Raw genomic sequence first — 23,986 nt, 5'->3', positions numbered from 1 at the left:
CTAGGTGCAACATGCTGTGCATAAACAAAGGCTGACTGTTTCTGACATTCATGGCTCCTGAGGTTTTGGAAGAATTAAAAAAGCCTATTTTAGAGACAAACTATCACCCTGCTGGCTTTAATTCCAAACACCTGGATACAAGTGAGCAGCGAAAGGAGGGAACTCTAATATGAGGTAGGGCGTCTCCTCCAGTCCTTAGCCCCCTTCTTCTCTCTTGAGCCTGGTCATATTTACACATTTGGTGTGGGGAGGTTTTTAAAGCGCAACTGATTTGGGTAAAATAAAAAAGAGAAAAAACTTTTAATTGCTTTAAATAGAACTTTGCTATCATTAATTTGATTTGAGTCCTAAATCAAACCATATACCATAAGCTAACTTCCTGTTGAGGGTCAGAAGTAAGCAGAATTAGAGTATGCCTGTGTTCTCAAGGGGGGACTAAAGAAAATGGTAAGCCGATAAAGTGAAATAGTTTAACAAGAGTTAATTAAGATTAAATCAAAGATTCAGCTACTAGAAATAATATCAAAGACTGACTTCCAGTATAAATTCAACCACTCAATTTAAAGAAGGGGGACACAGATTTCTTTTTGTACTTGGTTGATTGTCTGAAACAGGCCTACATACCTCAAGACATATTTCTGTTGAACACTAGGGTTTCCAAATTCACCGGAATAGTTATTTTTTTCCAGACATCTCTTTGAATTAAATATAAAATACGACATTGAGAAAAATATACAAATAAATAACTAGAAGATTGTAATGCTTCCTCTTGAAGGTCTCAAGTCAAATGTAAACTAAGTTGATTCTGAAAAGGCAGAGTTTACTGTTGATTTGCAAGCCTGTGGACTTGAAATGCAAATTCAAAACTCAGTGTGGAAAACAGTTTTGCTACTTCCAAACTACTAAAGAAATACTCAGGGACTAATTTAATTCTTAAGTAGAAATTGTTTAAGGAAATAGAGATGCATCTTCCCTTCAGGTTGTGTGTAGCAAGAAAGCCTCTTAAATGAAAAACACAGGGGCTCGCCTGATGGCGTAATAGTTAAGTTCGCAAGCTCTGCTTTGGCTGCTCGAGGTTCGCTGGTTCAGATCCCAGTCACGGACCTATGCACTGCTCATCAAGCCATGCTGTGGTGGCATCCCACATACAAAATAGAGGAAGATTGGCAGAGACATTAGCTCAGCGACAATCTTCCTCAAGTAAAAAGAGGAAGATTGGCAACAGATGTTAGCTCAGGGCCAATCTTCTTCAACAACAACAACAACAATAACAACAAAAGGAATTAGCCAAAAAGGAAGCAGATAACTAATCTGAGCACAGACTATATACAAGTCACCTATTAATTTCATTTGTAAGAAGCTACCAAAAAAGAAAAATGCCAACATCATATATTTTCAAAATCCCTATTTTAAATTAAGCAACTATGAACTCAAAAACTGTAAACACATGCAATGACAGCTACAAATATCAACTGTTTAATTTTTCTTTAAATACAATGTTTTCATGTTATAAATGTCATGGAACCAGGAATTGAAACAGTTCACTGTACATTCCTGGAAATAAACTTCAAAGCACATCTGGTTTACATTTAACTAGTTATGTCACTGGAAACACAATCTAAACCACAGTGCTTGCTGTAAAAATTTTAACTTTCACAGGCTCTCAGAGCTCAAACAGAAAAAGCAGAATAAATTTTTTGTAACTTCAGTCTGAAATATCAGAAGAACTTTATTATTACTGCTATGACCTATTTAAAATAGCCTGTTGAAAATGTGAATGACAAGCAAAATTAGTGAATATAGAAAAAATATATAGAGAAAGCTAGAGTCTGCGATGAAGCTGCTAATAATTCCCTGTCTAGTCTTTGGAAAGTAGTTTAGAAGGAACAGAATGAAGAGTACTGCTTCAGGCAGACAAATTTACTGTGTGAATGCGATGGTAGAAATAAGGAGGAGACCCAAGGGAAAAAGAGATTCATGGCCTTCGGGTCTATTTTTTTGCAAAACACTTCATAAAATGCAAATAAACAGTGGGAAGAAAATGTAGAAATACCAGTTATTTGGTTCAGTTTCTCATGATAAATCATTTTCATTTCCACTAACATCCTAAGGCTTGAGCCAAAATATTTCTCTATCATTTCTCTTTTATTTACATAACATGAACTTCTCTTATGAATGACAGATATAAAATACATTTCACGTTGAAGAAAAGGCTCAGATTTATCAGAAACAATTACCCTTTGGACAAAATAAATGAAGAGCACTGTTTCTAACCCTCACTGTGGCCTAATTTGGTATTAATGTGCCATAATATTTGTGTTCTCACCCAACATTATACTATTAAACACCATTCAATCCTATTTCTCAATTGTTCATGTAAGCAGGCGCGTCTCCGCCTTTTATTTATTCTTATTTCGGCTATTCAAGCCCTTTAACTCCATCTCATTTGTTAACATGGAGGGATTATGCTATAACTGTCACTGACAATTTGGTATACAAACCAAATTTTAACCAAACTGAATCAAAGACACTATCCATTTAGTTCTCCATTTATGTGTCTCTCTCACAGTAGCACCAAGGGGTACTGTCACTGTGGAGAGGGAAACCAGTCCTAATAATCATTAGCTTCCCAGTTAAATCAAGACGATAGCCTAAGGTGTTCCTGCTTTCCATTTCCTGGCATTTAACAGAAGCTTATCCTCCAACAGACAATAGATAAACTGATAAAGGGCAGTGAGTGACAAAAGTGTAGAAAGTTTGGAAAAAAGAAAAAAAAAAACACTCTTGAAATCCCTTCTCCCACCCTCCAAAAAACTCACAGAGGAAATATGGCTAGAATACGTTTTGACAAAGAATGTTTCTCAGAGTAATTTTGAAGGATAATAGGTGTTGGAGGGGGTGGGAGTGGTGCTAGAATATAAAGATTCTCATTGAATACATTTGCGAAGCTTGAGCTAGTTTAAAAAGAGAGCTTTTATATCTTACAGAAAGATACTCAAAGCTCTTAAGGGTGGCCCCTGCCCTTCTATGGAGAACGTGAATCTTCAAGTACTTTAATTGGGAATGGAATGAGCGTTCTTCTTTGAGGAGCTCCTGCAAAACGTGGTGGACAGTAGCGGAGACAGTTATAGAACTAAGTTTACAAAAACTGCATTCATGCTGAGGTTTTCTTTCTTCTTTTCTTTTCTTTCTTCAGGCTAATTACTGTTTTTCAGTGGTCCCTCCAATTCAACCCAAACTTAGAATTGCACTTTGTAATTGCATTTCATTGACTTCAGCTGAGTCATTTGTGTTTTGGCATTTTGAGTCCTAACTTGTTTCTGTTCACAAGAATGCTTTGAAGTTAAACAATAAGATCAAGAGAGAATGTTAACATCTTTTTCCATAATATTACTATTGCAGTTTTCTTGGCTTTGGAGTCACTAAGAAACAAGTATTTTAACAGATAAGGCAAGGTCTATTCAAAATAATTAAAGAAGAAATCTCTCTTTATTTTATTTATTTATTTATTTATTTATTGGTGAAGAGGAGTCTCCCTGAGCTAAGATCTGTTGCCAATCTTCCTGGTTTTTTTTTTTTCTTTCCTTGAGGAAGATTAGCCCTGAGCTAACATTCGTGCCAATCTTTCCTCTACTTTGGATGTGGGAGGCCTCCACAGCATGGCTGATGAGCAGAGCAGGCTGCACCTGGGATCTGAACCTGTGAATCTGGGCTGCAGAAATGGAGTGCACAGAACTTTAACCACTAGGCCACAGGGCCAGCTCCTGAAATCTCTATTTAAAAAGTTACCTTTTGGGAGTAGTTAACGGATTTGAGAGTGTCATGGGAGACTTATGTAGGCCACACAGTGAGACTTAAAAAGGAACAATGACTAGTAGTTACACAACAGCTTATTCTGAAATATAAAGTACTTTGATCAAGAAACAAAAACATAATTGAATGCACTCATTGCTTAACTGGTATCTCACTAAAAATGAAGCCTTTTGGAAGGATTTAACTCAATTCACGTAACTTCCACTGCAGAAAAATGTGATGAAAAGAAAAGGAAGAAGTTTTTAAACACTGGTTCATGATCTATAAGCCCAAATGATAACTTTTAAATTATTAAATGGAAAGGATGATTTTCTTGGACTATAAATTTACTTAAGGTGACCATTTTTACTTAGACCCCAAATATTTTCTGGGCCAACCTCTGAGGCATATCAATCACTTCATAAATAAAATGCCTAAGGGGTGATTTTGCCATTACAATTCTGGTTCCTCTAGGAATGTGTCACAGTGGTTTTAAAAAGAGAAAAAGTAAACCAAAACCTGACATTTTATTTCGGCGAGTAAAACAAACTGCCTCCTTTCACTTATTTTTTTAAACTTCAAAATGTTTGTTCCAAATGTTTACTGATATTTTATCTGAATGGAACAAAACTGACGGTATTCGTAAACTGGGTTAGGTTCACGCTATTTCTAAAACTAGCAGATGAGCTGAAAGAAATGATAAAATAAAAACATTCAAACGATACTCTTTATATATTGCTTCATCAATGTACTTGATGTTTATGCATATCTGGGTACTTACTATCCACAATTAAGGCAAGAAGACAGCTCCTACCTTCACACGTCTCCGTTTCAGTCCTGAACACGTACCCAGGTGGGCAAGTGCAACTGTAACTGCCAGGTGTGTTTCTGCACAGACCGTTGTCACAGAGCAGTCTGTTCACCAAGCACTCATCGATGTCTGGAAGCAACCATTAGAAGACAGGAGATACACACATTGAAACGTATAGCACAGGGACCAATGACATTTTATTTTTGTTACTTCTTTTTTCCTCACCTCTTTCTTTGACTTAGTCTCTTTCTACTCACAACACATTCTTTGATCCTAAGCAAAACACCTTCGGTTTTATTCAAATGGAACATTCTTACGCTGGTGGCTACTTTTAAGATGTTTTGAAGTCCCTGGGAGGTATGCCATAGCCTGGAAGTGGCACATTACCACTTAGTTCTTCATTTACTTATTGTCCTGTAGTGGTATTCTATTAGCTATATCTTAAAGCACCAATGAAATATATTAAAAGACTAAACTCATTGCCTACATGCTTACTTATAGATAATAAAAATAATGGTAGTTTTAAAAAACTTTCTGGTTAAAATTCTAATAAAGAATGCATTAAATGGCAGTGAAACAAAAGGTATTTATCAATCTTTTTTTTTTTTCTTTTTGAGGAAGACTGGCCCTGAGCTAACATCCATGCCCATCTTCCTCTACTTTATATGTGGGACGCCTACCACAGCATGGCTTACCAAGCAGTGCCATGTCCATACCCAGGATCCGAACTGGCGAACCCCGGGCCGCCGAAGCAGAATGTGCACACTTAACTAATATGCCACTGGGCCAGCCCCCATCAATCTTTTTCCATCATGCTTTTACCTCAGAAATGATTATTAGTGGAAAATTAATGATGTATTTTGTATATTCCTTTAGCAATCTAGAACAGCCTAGAAAATATCATCAAAAACTAGAGTTTAAGAATCTCACATTGAGTTTTATCTTCACATCCACACTCTCATTTTTCCAAGTGTAGTTAATGACAAAAAGAAATAAAAATTGCACTTTGGGGTGAACACTTTCTTTCACTGAGTTATATTTTTAGTCTTGCAACTAACAATTGTATCTTACCAAACAATATACTGACCTTGTAAAAATTTCAAAAGCAGAGATTGGAAATTATTTCCCATAATTTCATCACTACTGATAATATTTTTTGTGTGTGTTTTATCTGATCTTTTTTCCTTTGCATCTTATGTTTTGCTCTAATTCTGAATCTTGATTTTTAAAAATTAACATTATATTTTAAACATTACCAAAGTTTTCCCCATGATTGTATGTTTTATCAAGTGGTTCCATCACAATTTATTTACCCATTACTCCATGCTATAGGTTGAACTGTTTCCTTCAAAAAAGAAAAAAAAATATGTTGAAGTCCTAAACCCCAGTTCCTCAGAATGTGACCTTATTTGGAAACAGGATTGTTACAGAGGTAATCAAGTTAAAATGAGGTCATTAGGGTAGGTTGTGATTCACCATGACTGGTGTGCCTGTAAAAAATGGAAATTTGGACGTAGAGATAAACACACGGGGGAAGATGATGTGAAGACACACAGGGAAAGGATGGAACGTGATAGGGTGATGCATCTACAAGCCAAGGAACACCAAGGATTACTGGCAAACACCAGAAGCCAGACGAGGAGAGCCAGGATTCTCGCCTAGGGCCTTTAGACAGAGTGTGGCCCTGTGGACACCTTGATTTGTACTTCTGGCTTTCCAAACTGTGAGACAACAAATTTCTGTTGTTTTAAGCAACACAGTTTTTGGTACTTTGTTATGGCAGCCCTAGCAACTAAATCTGGAATTTGGCTTCATTTTTATTTGTAAAATTTTGTTCCATTTTTATCAAAATTATTGATATACCTAACCTAGAGACTTAAGTAGTGCCATGAACCATGTTCAGTGTGCAAACGCTCACTGAATCTCCATGTTGTCAGTAGGGTACTCATATGCTCAACTGTATTTGGAAGCTATGCTGGAAGCAACTTTGTCTTTGGTGAACAAAAGCTAGCTAGTATGCATATTTTTATAGATGTTCAGTAATCTTTGGCTGGTGGCCTTCCCTATAGGTATCCAAATCTATAATAGGTACAAAATATTTAATATAGCTTTATACATCTATCTTTACATATGTCTTCAACTCAAGGTCAAATGGATATGTTCAATAATAAAAACCAGTACTGCAGACGCAAAAAAAATGTATTTCTTTCTAATCATAATCACCAATGCTTGAATGTAACAGTCATCAGTGATTAGGTGTAAAAATTATTATGCATAACGATGGATCAAAGAACATTCATTTTTAAAAGCGGACTCGTGTTCTATCAGAAAATCTAGATTCTTCAAAAATTCTTGAATATATGAACTACATACTTAAGCTTCTTCAAACATTCTCTTATAAATTACAAAAAGAAACAGCCATCTCAGTTATCATGTTTAGATATGTTGTAGCAACTGGTTGTTTCTTTATAAGTCAGTGTCCTCTCAACCTGTAATACTTTATTTCCTTAACTTTGTATTATCCATACTGCCCCATTAATTTTTGAAGCCCAATTCTTAGTGAAAAATTGTAAGATTAAGATACATGCAGAAAAAACAACAGGCCATTAATAGAGTATATGTCCACTCATTTGGGAAAAGAAAAATTTAAATACTAATTTGTACCACTAAGAAGTTTGTTACTGTGTAACAGAATTTGTTTGATTCCCATGTTTGTATATCTCTCTATACTAAGAAGGAAACAAGAGAAACTCTCAAATCTCTAGATTTACTGATTTATTTGTATTTTGATTTCTCCTATAATTCATGAGGTTAAACTATATGAAAGGCTTTCTTATAAATAAAACAGATAACTTACCAATACAGTTTCTTCCAGAGGCATCTGGTTCATAGCCACTGTTGCAATTACAACGGTAACTACCACGTAAGTTTTCACAAATTCCATTGGCGCATATATCGGGATCCAAAGCACACTCATTGATATCTGCGTCAAATGTTGAAAATTTAATGCTCACAGACATGTTTGTTGATACATGCGGGTCTAACAAAGATCTCTCAACATATGAAGTGTCTGACTCTGAAAACCCACATATGTTGCCTGCCTTTCAGAAAAGGGAAGGAAATGAAAATAAGGAGTAAGGATAAAATTGGGAGATACAGGACACTTCCCTGGTAAGTCAAAAGAAAAATGAAGGGAACTGGCAGAAACTCAAAGAATTAAACCATGTAATACGCCTGTACTTATGATAAAATTAATAAAAACATTTATAAGTTGTTGGCTCAAAATCCAAAGGAAAACTCAGCTTGATAGGTATTATCCATATAATTAAAACACAAAGATTTATTAGGGTGGTCTATATAATTTTATGGTCCCCAAAGACATGGGATGTTTCTATTTTATTATCATTTTGTTATAGTCAACTAAGTAATATGATACTTAAATGTTTCTCATTGTTGGTAAGTTGAAATATGTAGAGAGGACAGTGCAAACATGGATGCTTGAGAACAGGATGTTTTACAATAACTCATGAACATAACTACTTTCTGTCACCCATGGGCAGTGGGACTTGAGGAATAATGTGCTTGTATGAGCAACAAAGTAGTTCCAACAGGCGGCTGACTCTGTTGGGGAGGACATATTGAGAGGGAATAAAAATAGAATAGGCCAAAAATCAAATTTTTCACTATGCTCAAATTTTGATGTTAAGTATTGTTCTAGAATTTGGAAGACCTTAAATACTCCAGGAATGTCAATCTTTTTATTTTATTTTTGTGAGAAACATCCTTGTAAAAGTCTGCTTCTTTACTCTGATTTCTGATATTCATTGCAAAGATGCAATATTACTGCCAACTAATCTATAATTTGTCTAAAGCCTTCTCAAACATGAAAGTGGAAGAATATATATGTGAAGCGAAGGTTAACAGCACCCTACCATTTTATTTTTTTAAAAAAATAGAACTATATACGTATTAACATATAAAAGAACTTTAAAATTATAAACATATATGTACTTAACATTCAAGTTTCCATATTGGAACTTTGTTAATCATACTGCTAAATTTAAAACAAGAAAATTTTAATGAATTTTACTTTAGTTGGATAGAAACACTTTAGTATTCTTAGGCATAAAGTCTTAAAATTTTATTTCTAGAGCAGTATGTCCCAAATGTGATCCTTAACTCTTTCTTAAAGATTGTTTTTTTTTAAAACCATGTCATTATTTGATATATTTGCTTTAAATTGACTTGCTCTTTTTTGTTTTTTTAGACCTAAATAGCAACTCTAGCCATGTTTCTTAAGCAATGGTACCCATAAAATCATGGGTGTAGTTTGTTAGTGACATTTTTAACAATGCATATTTAACAGACAAATTTCTGCTGTGAAAAATGTGCATCTACATATCGCTTAATATCACCTAGCTTATAACCATTGTTCTAGGACATAATGTATCTTATTATTTTACATGGATATATTTCTATAATATTAAATATAATCATATTCATAATGTAATAGAATCATAAAGCTAGACAATTACATAACTACTATAACATTAAGAATTGAATAGAGTTACCTCTTCCATCCACAGTGATACCTACTCCACTACTACAAAGACCATGGAATTCAGCTATATGATAAAAACAAATAGAGAAATTAAAAACTCTAAACTATATCTGTTCCATACACAAGTCACTCACATAACTCCAAAACTATCATTAGGAACAATTACGTATATTAATTTCTATAAGAAAAAATTTACCATTTCTAACATTATATTATTAATATATTAATATCATATTATTATATTACTATATATTATTACTATATATTATATTATCCATATTATTATAAAAATTCAAGAATCATAGATAAGCATAAGAAACTAAATAAAATCACTTGTGATTATCACTCTGTATATCATTAAAATATTCATAAATGTCACAGATATTTTCTACATATGGAAACACAAAAAATCTAAGTTGTATTATGGAGATCGCTTTTAAGCTTTTTTCTCCCCCCTCAATAATAAGATAATAATAGACAACACTTACATAAAAGCAGTTTCCATGTGCCTGGTATTCTTCTAATATTTTACATCTAGTAATTTACTTTATCTTCCCAATACCCAAAACTAGATACTGTTATTTTCCCTCCTTTACATCTGAGAAAATGGGGACAGAGATGTGAAGTACCTTGCCCAGGTCACACAGGTGGGAGTGGGGGAACAGGCTTGGATCCCCTGCTATCACAGACAGTTCATCCTAACATCCCACTTAACAGACCATTTCATAGTTTTTTTCTCAGGTATGTAGATGTACCACATTTATTCAATCAATCTCTTGATGATGAAATCAGGTTTGTCCAATTTTCAGCAATTATAATAAGTAATATGAAGTTCAATTATGGTACTAGCTTATTCTCTTGGAACTAAAACTGCTCAGTTTATGCCCCTTTTAAGGTTTCTGATAGTCCTCTTGTCCCTCAAGAAGGGTCCCAGGTTACCCTACTATCAACAGCAGAAGAATCTATCCAGTTTTTTAAACCTTCCTCAACGGTGGGAAAAATCAATCATCTATACTTTACCAATCTAATAAACAAAAACGACATCTTATTTTAATTTAACTTTAGAAAGATTGGGTGTCTTTTTATAGGGCACTCTGCCATTTGCATGTCTACTTTGTGAAATCTTGTTTGTGTACATTGCAATTTTTTCTACAGAGGATTTAAACTTTCCTTAGTGATTAATAGAAATTCCTTATAAATTAAGGAAAATATTTTCCAAATTTATATGTGTAAGTTATGGTCTTTGGTGTCTGCGTTGAAAGTCCTTTACCATTACAAAATAACAGGATTATATATTCTATAAGAAAATTATTTTGTAAGGTTTAACGTAGGGAGCTAACTTCAGCTTTTTTCCAATATTTATCAACGGTATTCATTATTTAGTTCAATTTTTCCTCGCTGATCTAAATGCTATTATCATATCCCATTTATATTCACATCTGTTTCTAGATTCATTTTATTAGTTCACTGATCTTTTTATGTAGTCTTGTTACCAATTTTTGTACTTCTTTCATACTATGCATAATTCACTTTAATATATTTAGGGGAAAATTTTCTTCATTAACTCTTTTTTAAAAATGTCATACTCAGTAATTCTTCTAGATGAACTGTAATTATTTTGCTAAAGTTTGAACAATCCATTTAGAATTTTTAACAGAATTACAAGCCATGTTCTTTGCTGGAATGTTTTTCTTCCATCTTCTACCTGGGAAGTTCTTATTCCTTCTTTCAAGACCAAACTAAATATGCCCCCTTATCCGTGATGTTTTCCCAGCTTCCCTGGGCAACCAGCTACTCCTTCCCTTGTGCTCTCCCTATTCTCTATGTCCCTTTAAAGGCACTAATCCCACTAAACTGTAATTTATATGTCTGTCTCACCAAGTCCCAACTTTAAAGAAAAAAAGAGATCGTGTTTATTTTTTAATCCCTCCTGTACACTGCATATACGCAACACAGGTTCCATAAAAGTATGAACAAACAAGAGCCACAGAATAGTAATGTTTTAAACCATGTAATGTGCCTATAGTTATAAAATTAATAATGAAACTTATGACTTTCTGGAACTACTGATAGACTACTAGTAGACTGGAACTACTGACACACAGCAGCCTAAGACCTTTCTGCGTCACGATTAAAAATAAATACATAAGATCAGGTTCTCACGAATTTATTATAACCTTGAAAGTGACAAGCAGATTTTATGCTATTTATCTTCACAATGACCTCAAAGATCAAGGACATTGAAGCTAACGTATTCATGTAAAAAAATCTGCTGTAACAATCCTAACAGGATGGACAAATAAATTTTTCTCTTCACCGTGTGTTCTCTCTGCCCAGAGAGCCCAGGTAAATCCCAGCCAAATCTCCTTATTACACGCCTCACATGCCAACACAGATTTGGATTTCTTTTCTTCAATTAAAAATAATGACAAAACACCTCAGAGCCGATGTATTCTCTGCCCAAATACCTAATGTTACATTTCTAGTTTCTCTATCAGATGTGAAACTGGCAAGCGTGCCTACCTGAATTTTTAGCAGGGCACGGTTGGCAGGGCTCTCCAAAACCATAGTCTGGATTGGCACAGCAGCATTCGGACTTGGTCACGGCGCCGGGGAAAGGGCGGACACACACTCCCTTCTTGATCCCGCCATAGCATGTACTGCGCATGTGAGTATCTAGAGACAGAAGAACAATGATTTGAGAGAGCAATAGAGACAAAGAGATTTAAAAACTGGAGGCTTCTTTTAACCTAAGTGGCCACTAGATGGGAAGCTTGTAGAGGGCATCTGCCATTTTTTCTTTGTATCTTCAGCATCTAAGTGTTAGGAAACCAACAAATGTTTGCTGAGTGAGGGAAAGAATGAATCCACATCAACAACTCACTTTTTTTCTCCAAGGAGTTTTACGTGCTACACAAGCATCCATTATCCCACTTATCCTCACAGGTCTTTCATTGAACCAGGTGTATTTCCACAGTTATAAACAACACTTTGAGCTCTAATAACGGGCTATACTCTACTTAAACGACACTTGCTATTATTTCTATTTTAGAAGTTCTCATGAACAATGGAGTGCAGTGAACTTAAACTACCTGGAGATGACACTGATTGGCCACGAGATTTCTTCTTTCAACTTTCTGAGTTAGGTGGGCTTTCTTTTCAACTCCCAGTTTACTGTTGTGACTATGTTTTAATCTCAGAATCGCAATAAATTCAGTTATAAAATAAGAACTACCACTATGTGTCCTCAGCATTGTGCTAATTGCTTTACAGACATTCTCTTAACATTCAGGTCAACAACTCCAGAGGATAGCGATCATTAGCCACATTTTATAGATGAGGAAGGTGAGATTCAGAGGGATTACAAAAGTAGCTGGAAGTCCCAGACTATCTACTGCCTAAGGTGGGATTCACACTTGGGCTTGTGTGACCTTCAAAATTCTTACTCTTTCTAATACGTCATGCCATGTCCGAAAGAAGCAATCCTGCTTAGTACTCTCACTCTAAATTTTCATAAAACACGCTACAATTTTATGAGATAGTAAATGGTGAACTATAAAAAACTCAGATCATCATAAAGGCCAGAGAAGTACAGCTTTCAAGCAGTATGCTGACATGGTAATTCCATCAAAGAGATAATCCTTATTATGAATATCTACAATTATTCACAACTTATTGGAAATAATGTTATCTGCTCATTATGCAAAGTGATTCACCTACTGACTGCTTATGATCTGGTGATGTTACTCATTAGAACAACGTGATTTACGCCTGCAGTAAACAATGAGATGTGCATATGCTCACATGGAAGAGGGCCGTGAGATTTACCCCACCAACTCTGAGGAAGGACATGTTGCCCCTTTTCCTTTCTGCTTCTGCTGTGGCTGAGTTTGCTAAAGTCAGCTCTGAGTTACACACAGTGTAGGACCTGATGCAAAGACCAATTTGCACAAATACAACATAGTTCATGATTTCCAATATGATTTTTGTGAGTTCTTAGGATGTCACCAATTCTCTCTGACGGTATCATAGAATGTTCAAAGTTATTTCTGTTTTCATATTAAGAACATAAGCCACACACAATTTTTAGAGGCAGGTCGATAAAAAGTCTATAGTATTCACTGGAAGAGTGAGACCGGGTACATACTACTTTGTATCATAGGTTAACAACTCCAGAAGGTCCATGAAAAAGAAATTAGCGTAACTTACGTGAGAATTTGAGAGACATGAATTACCCTGGGTTCCAATCCCTGCAGGATGACCTTACTTAAATTACTTAACACTTTCCTTATTCATTAAATAAAGACAGAGTTTATATGATAAATGAGAGTGTGTTTGTTAAGCATTAAGCATAGTGTCCAAGACACACAGGAAATACTCAAAAAATGGTGGCTACTTTATTTCTCTCTTCTATCTTTAATGAGGACAGTTGACCCTTTCCTGCTTAAAGACCCCAGGCTAGAATACTAGTTCATATTATACTCTTCGAATATAACTAAGCCACTACTGTTCACAGGTGGACAGGGTAAGAGGCGCCAATCCCAGCGGCACAATCAGAATGTGCTCCATGCTTTGGCAAGAGATTGGACCTAAATGCTGAGCTACGTCTTTTCCATATGTTATCAAATTTCTCCATGCCTTTTCTTTCTTAAATATTGTAATTTTTAAGGATTTTCTTAAGTAATTATCAGATTCTATACGCTGTTGGTAAAGTATTTACGGAGGCAAAATAGTAATCTTTTCTTCTTCTTTAGTATCAACTTTTCTTTATTGCTTAAAGCGGCAACTCTAAGACTATGCCCTAGACGTGATGCCAGTATTCTAATTTAACAAAACAATAATAACTGTAATAATAACTACATATTCTAATTTCATAAAATAATAATAACTGTAAGAGCTAACTTATTGGGCATTTGCTATGTTCCGGACACCATTCAGAGCTTTACCTAGATAATTCTAATTTTAACTTACTTAATCCTCAAAACAACTAATGAGGAAAGGAGGCAGAGAGAGGTAATGGATCTTGCCCAAGGTCACACAGCTAGTAAGTAGCAGAACTGGGATGATAAAAAGAAAATTAACCTTTTAGCTGACAGAAACTTCAAACTGTTCAGAAAAACGGTAACATATTTTAAGCTAATGTAACAGGATGTTACAAAGGAAACTAAACTGAAATCCCAGGTGCTAAATATCAAATAACAGGGTGAATTTTGAGACTCCATCCTGAAGGAAGTGAACACGGAAAATTAGTGACCCAGTCCTCACACCTCTCCCAACATCAAGGACTTAAATAGTTTAAGAGAGTGGCAGTTAAGAGAGGATTTTTTTGGCAAGAGCTAGGTTATGAGTTGAGAGTGTTTCCCTCCTCATCTCTGATCAAGAGAAAAGAGCTTTGCAGGGAATAACTGAAGAGCTTTGTACCCACCTCTGCCTGGGATACCCAGCAGGCACACGCGAGTGGCTGCTATTCCTACTGCAGGAGCAAAGGAGGAGGTGAGATCAACCTCTGTTCAGTGGTTAACAGGGCAAATGTGGGTGTGTCCTACGGATTAGATGCGGGTCATATTAAGAGGGATCCTAAAATGACATGTGGAGGGGTGATGAGACACTATCAGAGGGAGTCTATCTGAAGTGGACTGCTAAAAGACCAGAGGTTGGGTGAGGAGTGGCCGCCAGGAGAAAAATGCAGTGTCTGCATCACCAGAAGGGCAGCTGAATGCTTTCAGGTACCCTCGAAATTGCCTGCAGGGAAGAAGTTGGCTTTAAACATCTGCTAAGCCCAGGAATTCTGAAGTTATCCTAGGATAGTATCAGTGCTTCCGCCTTCTCACCTCCCACACTCTGGCCCTGGAGGAGTCAGCAAACTTGCTCATGAAGGTCTAAGGTTAGAGGGGAAGTTGTAACTTAAAATCAAGTTCAGAATACTAACTATCATATGGTACTGGACATTCTAATTTCCAAATTCAGATTATTTTCATTACGTAAAGTAGTCATATAATTGTTTGTTATCTAAAAATAGTAAAGTTATGGGGTGGCCTGAGTTTTCTTCTTTTATTATTGGATAAACTGCTCCTACTGAATAAATTTAAAGGTAAATTTTAAAAGGATGAGAGATCAAAATACAGTTGCCTTTTGTTTACACCCTGTCTGTGAGTCATGCTTCTTCAACATACTAGTTACAACAATAGTTTAATTTTCTGAAAATAAAAATTCACATCCCAGTATCTGGGAAACAAACATGAACAAACAAACAGAAAAGAAATCTAAAATTAAAGTGCTAACTCTGATAATAACTCATCTTAGCGATTCCTTTCTAACTCCAACCATCAGTGGATCTCAAAAACACCTCTAGCATGTTATGGGAACAGTAATATATAATTTCACACAGAGAACAAATGGTCTTTTCATTTTAAAAAGTTTTAGTGACCACAATTGCGAAACACTGGAGAGGGCTTTCCAACAATTTCTGTTGCCTTTTCTGTATGTGGACAAGAGAATGAATTTTTATGTTTGGACAAGGAATTCCTAACAACTACTCATATGTTAGTTGCTTAAAAGAAAAATGATTTCTCCTTCCTAAACTGATTTCTTACTCATTGTAGATTTCAACAGAATCATTTAGATAAAGGAAAAAAGCAACTAAGTGTATGAAGCAAATGAAAATATTTTAGCTGTCTAAGCAGGAAGGAGCTACTTTCTTCTCGTTGCTGTATTTGAAATATCCCTGAGCGAAGTGCCGACATCTTGCAGGCTGAAATAAATCCTGGAGTGGGTAGAGTGGATGAACTAAGTGGACGGATTATTTCCATCTGCTGTTGCTTCTTTTTTTTTCCTTCGGGATCAAAATGTTTTAATTCCCATAGGTAAGAGTAAAGTTTTATCAACTATATCTAAGAAGGAATTTCCTTTCTCTCAAATATACTTTTAAACCAATGAGGATGTCTTCCTTTTACTGTATAACCTGAAAAATGGAGGGTGCACAATGGCTAAATTACTCTAGAGGTCTCATGAAAGCGCATTAAATGCATTTTCACAACTAACTCACTCTGCTATTGTTATCATTAGATCATATTGGTTGGGTTTTGAAATGCCAAGGACATTTTTGTTTTGCCTGCCTCTTTAAAGCTGATGACTGGTACCTGTGATTGATTTTCATGGAACCTATTTGACAAAAGTATCCGAAAGAAATCTGAATGGCTTGGAATTAAACATATATCCTCTCTTACCCTTCCCTTGTTTCTGTAGGTAGCTCCCCAGTGATGAGGAATAACTATTCAAAAACATTTCTTGCTTTTAATATAGTCCAATTTCTATGGTATAAGTTATTTACATTTTAAATTTTGGGTAAAAACAAAAGTTTGCTTAAACATAAATACATTCCCCATTGAATGTTTTGCTATCAATTACAAAATCTAAATCCATCGTATTTAGAAATTCAGTTAACTAACATTATCAAAGATGCTGGTTTAGGAACAATTTTTTTCCTTTTACAGCATTTTTGACTTGCATTTCATCAGGGCCTTCTGAAGGGAGCTAGCTGGGCTCTCTGCCCATTTTTCTCTTTAAACAGCTTTATTTAGATGTAACTCACATACCATAGAATTCACCCATTTAAAGTACACAATTCAATAATTTTTAGCATATTCACAGATACATATAACCATCACCATCGAACATTTCATCACCTCAAATAGCCTTTATTAGCTTTCACTCCCTTCTCCTGCCACTCCCATCCTCTCTGCTCTCAGCAATCACTAACCTAACCACTAATCTGCTTTATCTCTCTAGCTTTGCCCATTACGGACATTTCTTATGAATGGGATCATACACTATGTGGTCTTTTGCGACTGGCTTCTTTCTCGTAGCATAACGTTTTCAAGGCTTATCTGTGTTTTCCCATGTATCAGTATTTCATTCCTTTCTATGGCTGAATATTATTCCATAGTATGGATCTCTCTCTGTCCCTTTTTCAAAGATCATTTGGACACTGGGGCCTTTAGAGAATGTTTCGCTCACCGACACAAACGCGTCCGTCCACGCCCACAGCCAGGCCCGGGGGACAGTCACAGCGGAAGGACCCTTCGTTGTTGATGCAGTGGCCATTCATGCAGATCCCTGGGGTCTGGCACTCATCTACATCTGCCCAGAGGGGAACACAAGCCGGGTCATTACTGGGTAAATTTAACTTTATTACAGAGTTGACCTGTTGCCACCCCTCCAGATTATCAACCTTCTGTTTTTAATTTTGTAATTTGTGGAAGAACACATACATTTGATAACAACTCTTATATCTAAATGCATCTTTTTGAAACACATTTTCAGAAAGACTAAGTAAAAGTTTCTTCACTTTACCCATCAGGAAAAAAAGAGCCTTACAAACTCATTTTTCATTATTTATTTGTCAACCCTGCTTAATACTAAATAATATTTAATTCACATTAATTAAGTGAAAAAAATTCTTAAAACTAAGGTAAACTTTTGTAATTATCTTTTATGTACACACATACAAAATTCTAACTAAAGATAGATGCTGTTTTGATATTAATTTTATCAGCTCATAATAACAAACAGTTTGGGGTATCTCGTCTAATTGTCAACCTGTTGGAATTTGTCAAATGTAACCCGACATTAAATGGCTTCCCCCAAAGATGAGACAGCCTTCAAAACACAAGGCTGCCAAATTATGAACATTTCATGTCTTTCAGATTACATTCGTAATAAGCAAATTAACAAAAAAATTATTTCAGGAAAGCAGAAACTAGTAAGATCTAGGTCATCTTTATAGGTGTATTTAAGTTTCTTAAGAAATGCTGAAATAGAGTGCCATGCTATTACACAATGCTGCACACTGGAAAACAACACTAATCTCATATCCTGAGTTAAATCCTAACAAGCCAACCCCGAGATGGCATCGCAGCCATGAGTCCAATCAGCAAAGCTACAATATTTCCATTTAATCCTGTACTCCCTGTCTTGAATAGTCAAGAAGCCATTTTTTATTCAGAAACATGAGAATCAGCCTTGATTTTCTCTCTCTACCATCCCTGGAATTTCACTGAAATTACAGGGATTGGTTATGAGTCTTATTTGGTATTCAGCTAAGTTTGTGCAATTGAAAGCCGAACGCCTTCATGGAGTTAATTCTGTCAAAAAGGAGAAAACTGAAAAAAACCAAAAAACCAAAAAAAAACTTGTTTCTAAGTTTGAACTGCAAAATTTGTTCCATCTTACTTACTAAATTCCAATTGTGAGTATAAACATAATATAGTTTCATTTATTTCCAAGAGGCATATTTTTTCTTACTAAAGTTATCAGTGGAGCTTGGGTTTCAAAATGGCTTTATAAACAAAACAATTGACAGGGATATTCAAATTATTTCTTTACTAAATCAATGTAAGATTTTTAGATAACCATATAGTCACAAATGATCTGTACCTTAGCTTTGTGGAAAAGTTGTAATGCAAAATGAGTTATGAATGACAGTGGAAAATCTAGTTCTGAGAACACATAAAAATGAAAACCTTTCAAGATTTTTTCTTCCTCTTTTTTATTTAGGCAAGAGATAGAGAGAAATTATTTCTACATTGTCTCTTCCAGACTTGCTGGAACTAATCTTTCACTCCCTTAATTTTTCCTATACCATTATTATTTTTGTAAAGATATTACTGTTCCCTAGACCACAATGTGTGTTTTTCTAGGAAGCTTTATACACCTGCCTTACTGAATTACTATGAGATGTGAATAATATGAAATCCACGTGAAGAAACTGAAGTGATTCTTGCATGAATCATTCAAATAAAAAAGATGGTTTCAATCAAGGTTATTTTCCTATCTCAAAGCCATACATACCAGTACAGTAACGCCCATTTGGAGCCAAGACGAATCCTGGTTTGCAGATGCACTTGAAGCTGCCATCTTCATTAATGCACATCCCATTCAAACACATGTTGGTAGTCGTACATTCATCGTGATCTGCAGAAGGAGAGAGAGTGCCTTGCATCGCTAGCCTTGAGGGAACCAGTTCCCTCTCCTTTCACAAACAATGGCCAAATTCCTCCACATAAAGGAGCGATGTGCTCATGGATTTTTTTTTTCTAATATGAATGACAGCCGAGAGCAAATAGTGTAGAGAATGTGAAGGGGCTTTAGTATAAAGGACATAAAGGAAAAGAATTAAATAAATTTTGTGTTTAGTGGCTATTAAAACCACATAAACCACAAGCAGTGTTTTATTCTGAGCACCAAAAAGGGCAATATGACTTCAGGGGGTGTTTCTTTTCTGAGAGAGAATAAAGCAATGACAAACCTCATTGCAAGGGAAAGGATCTGGATTTTCATTAGTGAGTAAAATATCACGTGTTGCTGTGTGAAGAGAACACTTCTCTGGGGTATTGGTATCTGCTGCACTATGAGACATCATCAGGAGCATAAATTTAGAGATTTGGTTATCACACATGCCAAACATTTTTATATCCCCCCACATGCGGGGCGGAAGGAGACCTTTTCTATCTTGTCAGTGTCTATGTCTCAACATGTGAGATATAGTAGGTGCTAATAATTATCACAAAGAATAACTGCTACTTGCAATTAAACACATACCACACAGGAAATTTCCAGAAGCAGTAAATTATTCCTTGTTATAACATTTCCAAAAAATCTGTCCTTTCAACTTTAATAGTCTTATGTTAAATGCATTTACATTTTACCTAAGTCATCTGAAGAACTCTCACATATGTGTTGTGTGAGCTTTCATGGAAATAGTATATACAGTTCTAAATAAAAACGTATATCCTTTAAAAATCTTTTGCAAAGGAACGGGCAATTTCCATACCAACACAGTTTTTTCCATCTGTAGTTAATTCAAAGCCAGCATTGCAAATGCACTGGAAACTTCCATCTGTGTTCACACATCGACCGTTTTTACAAAGAACTCCATTCTGGATGCACTCATCAATATCTGGGAAAATTATGAATAGTCAAACATTATTCTTTTACAATAAATACAGATAAAAACAGTAAGATAGTAAATTTAATTTTAAATATCTAGTTTATTTTTACATGTAATATACAAGATAACGTTGCATCTTTACTAAAATTTCCATCTCTCACCAGCTTTTTTTTTTCTTGGATAGGTAGGTGTAAGCTATTTTATAGCCCTGACTTATAGTAGCTGAAGAGGAGAAGAAAGAGGGAAATGAAATGGGGTGTGCAGTGAACCTAAGAGAGGGTGGGTGGCATAGCTGGAATTACTGGTGCAGCTGTTTTTGACATAGTGGTTGGAGACCTTAAAAGTCGGAGCAAGGAGTAAAGTCACTACAGAATATCTGGGTTAAGAGCAACATGATGAAAACTGCTGCAGTAAGCTGATTCCGGCAACCACCCATGGAAGAGCAGGAAACGAAAAAGAAGACAAGCAGAATCATCTGCTAAAAGAATTCTGAGCTGAATCGGCAGTGAGGCAGAGAGTTTGGACAATGGTGGGGAGTGGAGCAACGAAACTGTGAATACAGGCTAGGCTTGATTTGGTGTTGGACTACATGTGAGGTTCAAAGAAAACAGTAGCTTAAAGCACTATAAATCTTAAGCTCCGTTAATCAGAGAGCAGTAATGCTACCGATGCTCCTCGGAGAAAGGAAGCTGCGATATAGGGAAGGAAGATAAACTGAATTTTTGTGAAGCCAGATACCACGTTGTCTGAGCTATATGTGCAAATAGTGTTTTATGTTTAAAGGGAGCACTTCTGAGGGTAGTATAAAATAAATCTGTAATAATGTGACAGTACTTATTTCATTCCATGTCTTATTTTAATAAATTTACTTTTAACCTCAACAGCCTGGGTCACTATATTTCATGGAACATTTTCATATGTGAAAGCAAACTGCCTTACCAATGCACGCTTGCTTGGTAGGAGTCCTCTGGAATCCAGCATGACATTTACAATAATAGGATCCAGGTGTGTTAACACAATCTCCATTAGTGCATGGATTTGATGTGCATTCATCAACATCTGTGAGCAGCAAAAGAAACCATTAGAGACTTCACTCCATTTCTAGAAATGTTTGTTTAAAGTACATTTAGGCCTCCCAAATTTGAGAGAAGGCCAGTCAATGGTAATAGTCTAAATAGCAGAGTATTTATAAGTGAATGAAAATTCCTTTCTTCAAATACAGAGGTCAGTCTGGAGATTTACAAAAATATTGCCTATTGGAGAGCACAAAGGACTTTGCTTTAATCAAGAAATAATGATTTTTCAATTTGAATAATATACAATGATTAAAAGCAAGGACTCTCAAAAGACACAGCCGCGAGTTCCAACAGGCTATTATACTTATTATCTATAGTAATCTGGGTGAGTCAATAACCTCTCTAAGGCTTAGTACAGTATCAGAAGATCAATTACAAACTTTGGAAGATGTATATTTATATTACCTGTTGTCCCTTCTATTAGTGTTAAAGAAAGAGATTGATGGATTATAGAATTTCTTTGTTAATATTTTTTGTGCTCAACTATATATACATTGAGGCTTGGAAAATATTTTGAAGTAACAAACATAGGGTGGGTAGAAAACGGAAATTAATTAAAACAAAGCCTATTATTTTTAGTAGCTTCAGGTTTCTTTAGGACCTTAAAATTGGCACACGGATTTTTTTGTCTAAAACCAAGTTTTATGCAAATACTAGTTCTGATCCTAAATGTGAGAAACATCATCACTGCTTTTATTTCAAGTTCTCCTAAGGCTCGATTAAATGCAAATCCATTGCAGAATTCAGGCACCGCACAGCCAAATGACAGACTGAACAGTTTGGACTAGTCAAATCCCAGAGAAATCACACGTGCCAGTCTTAGAAAAAGTTTAATTCATCTTCTCTTGGCAATGCCCACTAAATATTATCTTGAATGCTGACAAATTAACAACCTGGCTAGCTAGTGAGGGCGTAATGACTTGCCATGTCATATACATGTAGAAGCTATTAACATATACAGTTTCAGCTAAATTGAAGAGCACAACAATAAAATCAATTCAGGGGTTTACCATTTTAATAAACAGATTACTCCTTTCACAGATGTTCTTAAAAGAGGAGCTGTACTCTATCAAACTCGCAAACCTCATCCATATAAACACTCAGACTGAATGCAATTAAGCCCTCTCTGGTAAAGGAGGGGGAAAAATCTCACAGCAATAAAATAAAAACAACAAGGAATAACAGGATTAAATGCTTTTTCAATTCATCCGAAGACGACTTAAGCCCATTAAGACTCACTTACATTGAAACTTTTGGTTGATAACATCAATTCTACTGAGCCAAAGGAATGAAGCAAAATGAAAAGAGAGAGAGTTTTGAGTGTTAGCAAGCATAAAGTATAACTAATGGACTTTCCAATACAAAATATCTCCCTCAGTTTGCAGTTCTGAAGATCCCTTAAATTCTCTGTGTACGTAATATTGAAATGCAACAATTAAAAATGTGTTGTAGATGCATCTTTATAGATGCCTCATAGTAAAGCTCTGTTCTAGTGACGAACAGGAGAGATCATGTACACAAACCCCTCTCTAGGTAAACGTTCCAGGAAGCAGGGTCACTTTTCAGGACCTTTTCCCCACCTTGAGAACCTGTTCTCAAGGCCCCTTGTTGCTACAGCAGCTCTGCCAGTTATTTCGCCATTACAGTCGTAATTCATTTCCGATTCCTTACTCCCGTGGGGACCTCATCAAGGGTCCAGCACACAGAGAAGATACAGTTGTTCACTTATTTATCTCTTCTTTGGAAGTGAAAACAATCAGGAAAAAACTATTAATGACTTTATAATTCCATATGACTTTAAAACCTCATCTGTTGTTTTTTTTGGTTTTCCAGGACTGCTGTAAGATTTTAAGTTTTAGATTAATCACAGATGACCACTGCCACGTCCTGAAATGTACATTCCATGCCCCTTCCTTATTCTGAGTCTCATAGCCTAGCACCTCCAAGTGGCCCCTTTGTTGTGCCTTGTATAGAGGAAGAGGAGTATTTAAATAAGACAATCCGTGCATTTTGATTTCTCCCTATGTTTTCATTGGGGACTGAATATCTTAGGCAAAATTTACAAGATTTTAAGCCACCAAAATAAATGAAGTAATTGAGAAAGATATTGATTATCAAATTGGTTAAATTCTCAGATACCACTGGGGTAAGAAATATTTACCCTTAAAAACTACTTTATATTTCAACTTAGAAAACACTTTTAATTTGCAAGGCCTCTAAAACTACCTGTGGCCCAACAGAAACAGAAATTACTTCTTACTATTCCAAAATAGAATGATCTGAATGGAGTTAAAAACCATTGCTAACAGAAGTTTGACTTATCCAGAAACTAAGAGTCACAGAATTTCATGTTAGAGTAGATTCCTCAGGAAAAAGAGAGAAAAATGTGATGAATAAATATAACTGTTTCCAGGTCTCAGGAGTAATTCTCATAATAGCAAAATAGACCCAATTCTATCATCCTTGGCTTTGACCTTTTAATATGGTTGTTGCCTTTCAAGTTATACCGCTTCATCAGGCATTTAACAGAAAGAAGTTCGCAAAGAGCAATGGCAGCTTGTTATTCCTCAAAACACTGTTGTGACTCAAACAGTCACCACTCTTATCTTGGGCTCCTAAAATTTAAAACACCAGTTAACTTATAACCTCTTAGCTTTTTTTGATATCTCAACTTGTTTATAAACTCAAACTGATTAGAAGTTGACACTAGAAAGAGTACAGGGTAAAAATATTAAAAACTTACTTTCTGAAACTAAGCCCCAATACTAATCTTTGTCCCTGTGAGCTGCAACAGTTAG

At 35.5% G+C, this 23,986-nt stretch overlaps 1 protein-coding gene across 1 annotated transcript in view; it reads right to left on the bottom strand.

The window, feature by feature from the left end:
* Positions 1–23,986, bottom strand: part of FBN2 (fibrillin 2) — a 235,461-nt gene that overhangs the window by 80,541 nt on the left and 130,934 nt on the right. Inside the window, exons 12-19 of the mRNA XM_014859514.3 lie at positions 21,052–21,171; positions 19,996–20,121; positions 19,014–19,136; positions 17,181–17,303; positions 11,688–11,840; positions 9,175–9,228; positions 7,461–7,586; positions 4,607–4,732 (exon numbers count right to left, since the gene is read on the bottom strand). Of these exons, the coding sequence (XP_014715000.2) occupies positions 4,607–4,732; positions 7,461–7,586; positions 9,175–9,228; positions 11,688–11,840; positions 17,181–17,303; positions 19,014–19,136; positions 19,996–20,121; positions 21,052–21,171 (951 nt within the window). The remainder of the gene's footprint in view (positions 1–4,606; positions 4,733–7,460; positions 7,587–9,174; positions 9,229–11,687; positions 11,841–17,180; positions 17,304–19,013; positions 19,137–19,995; positions 20,122–21,051; positions 21,172–23,986) is intronic.

This window comes from Equus asinus, chromosome 9, assembly GCF_041296235.1.
Source record: "Equus asinus isolate D_3611 breed Donkey chromosome 9, EquAss-T2T_v2, whole genome shotgun sequence".
NCBI lineage: Eukaryota > Metazoa > Chordata > Mammalia > Perissodactyla > Equidae > Equus > Equus asinus.
This window is presented reverse-complemented; position numbering and strand designations above follow the sequence as displayed.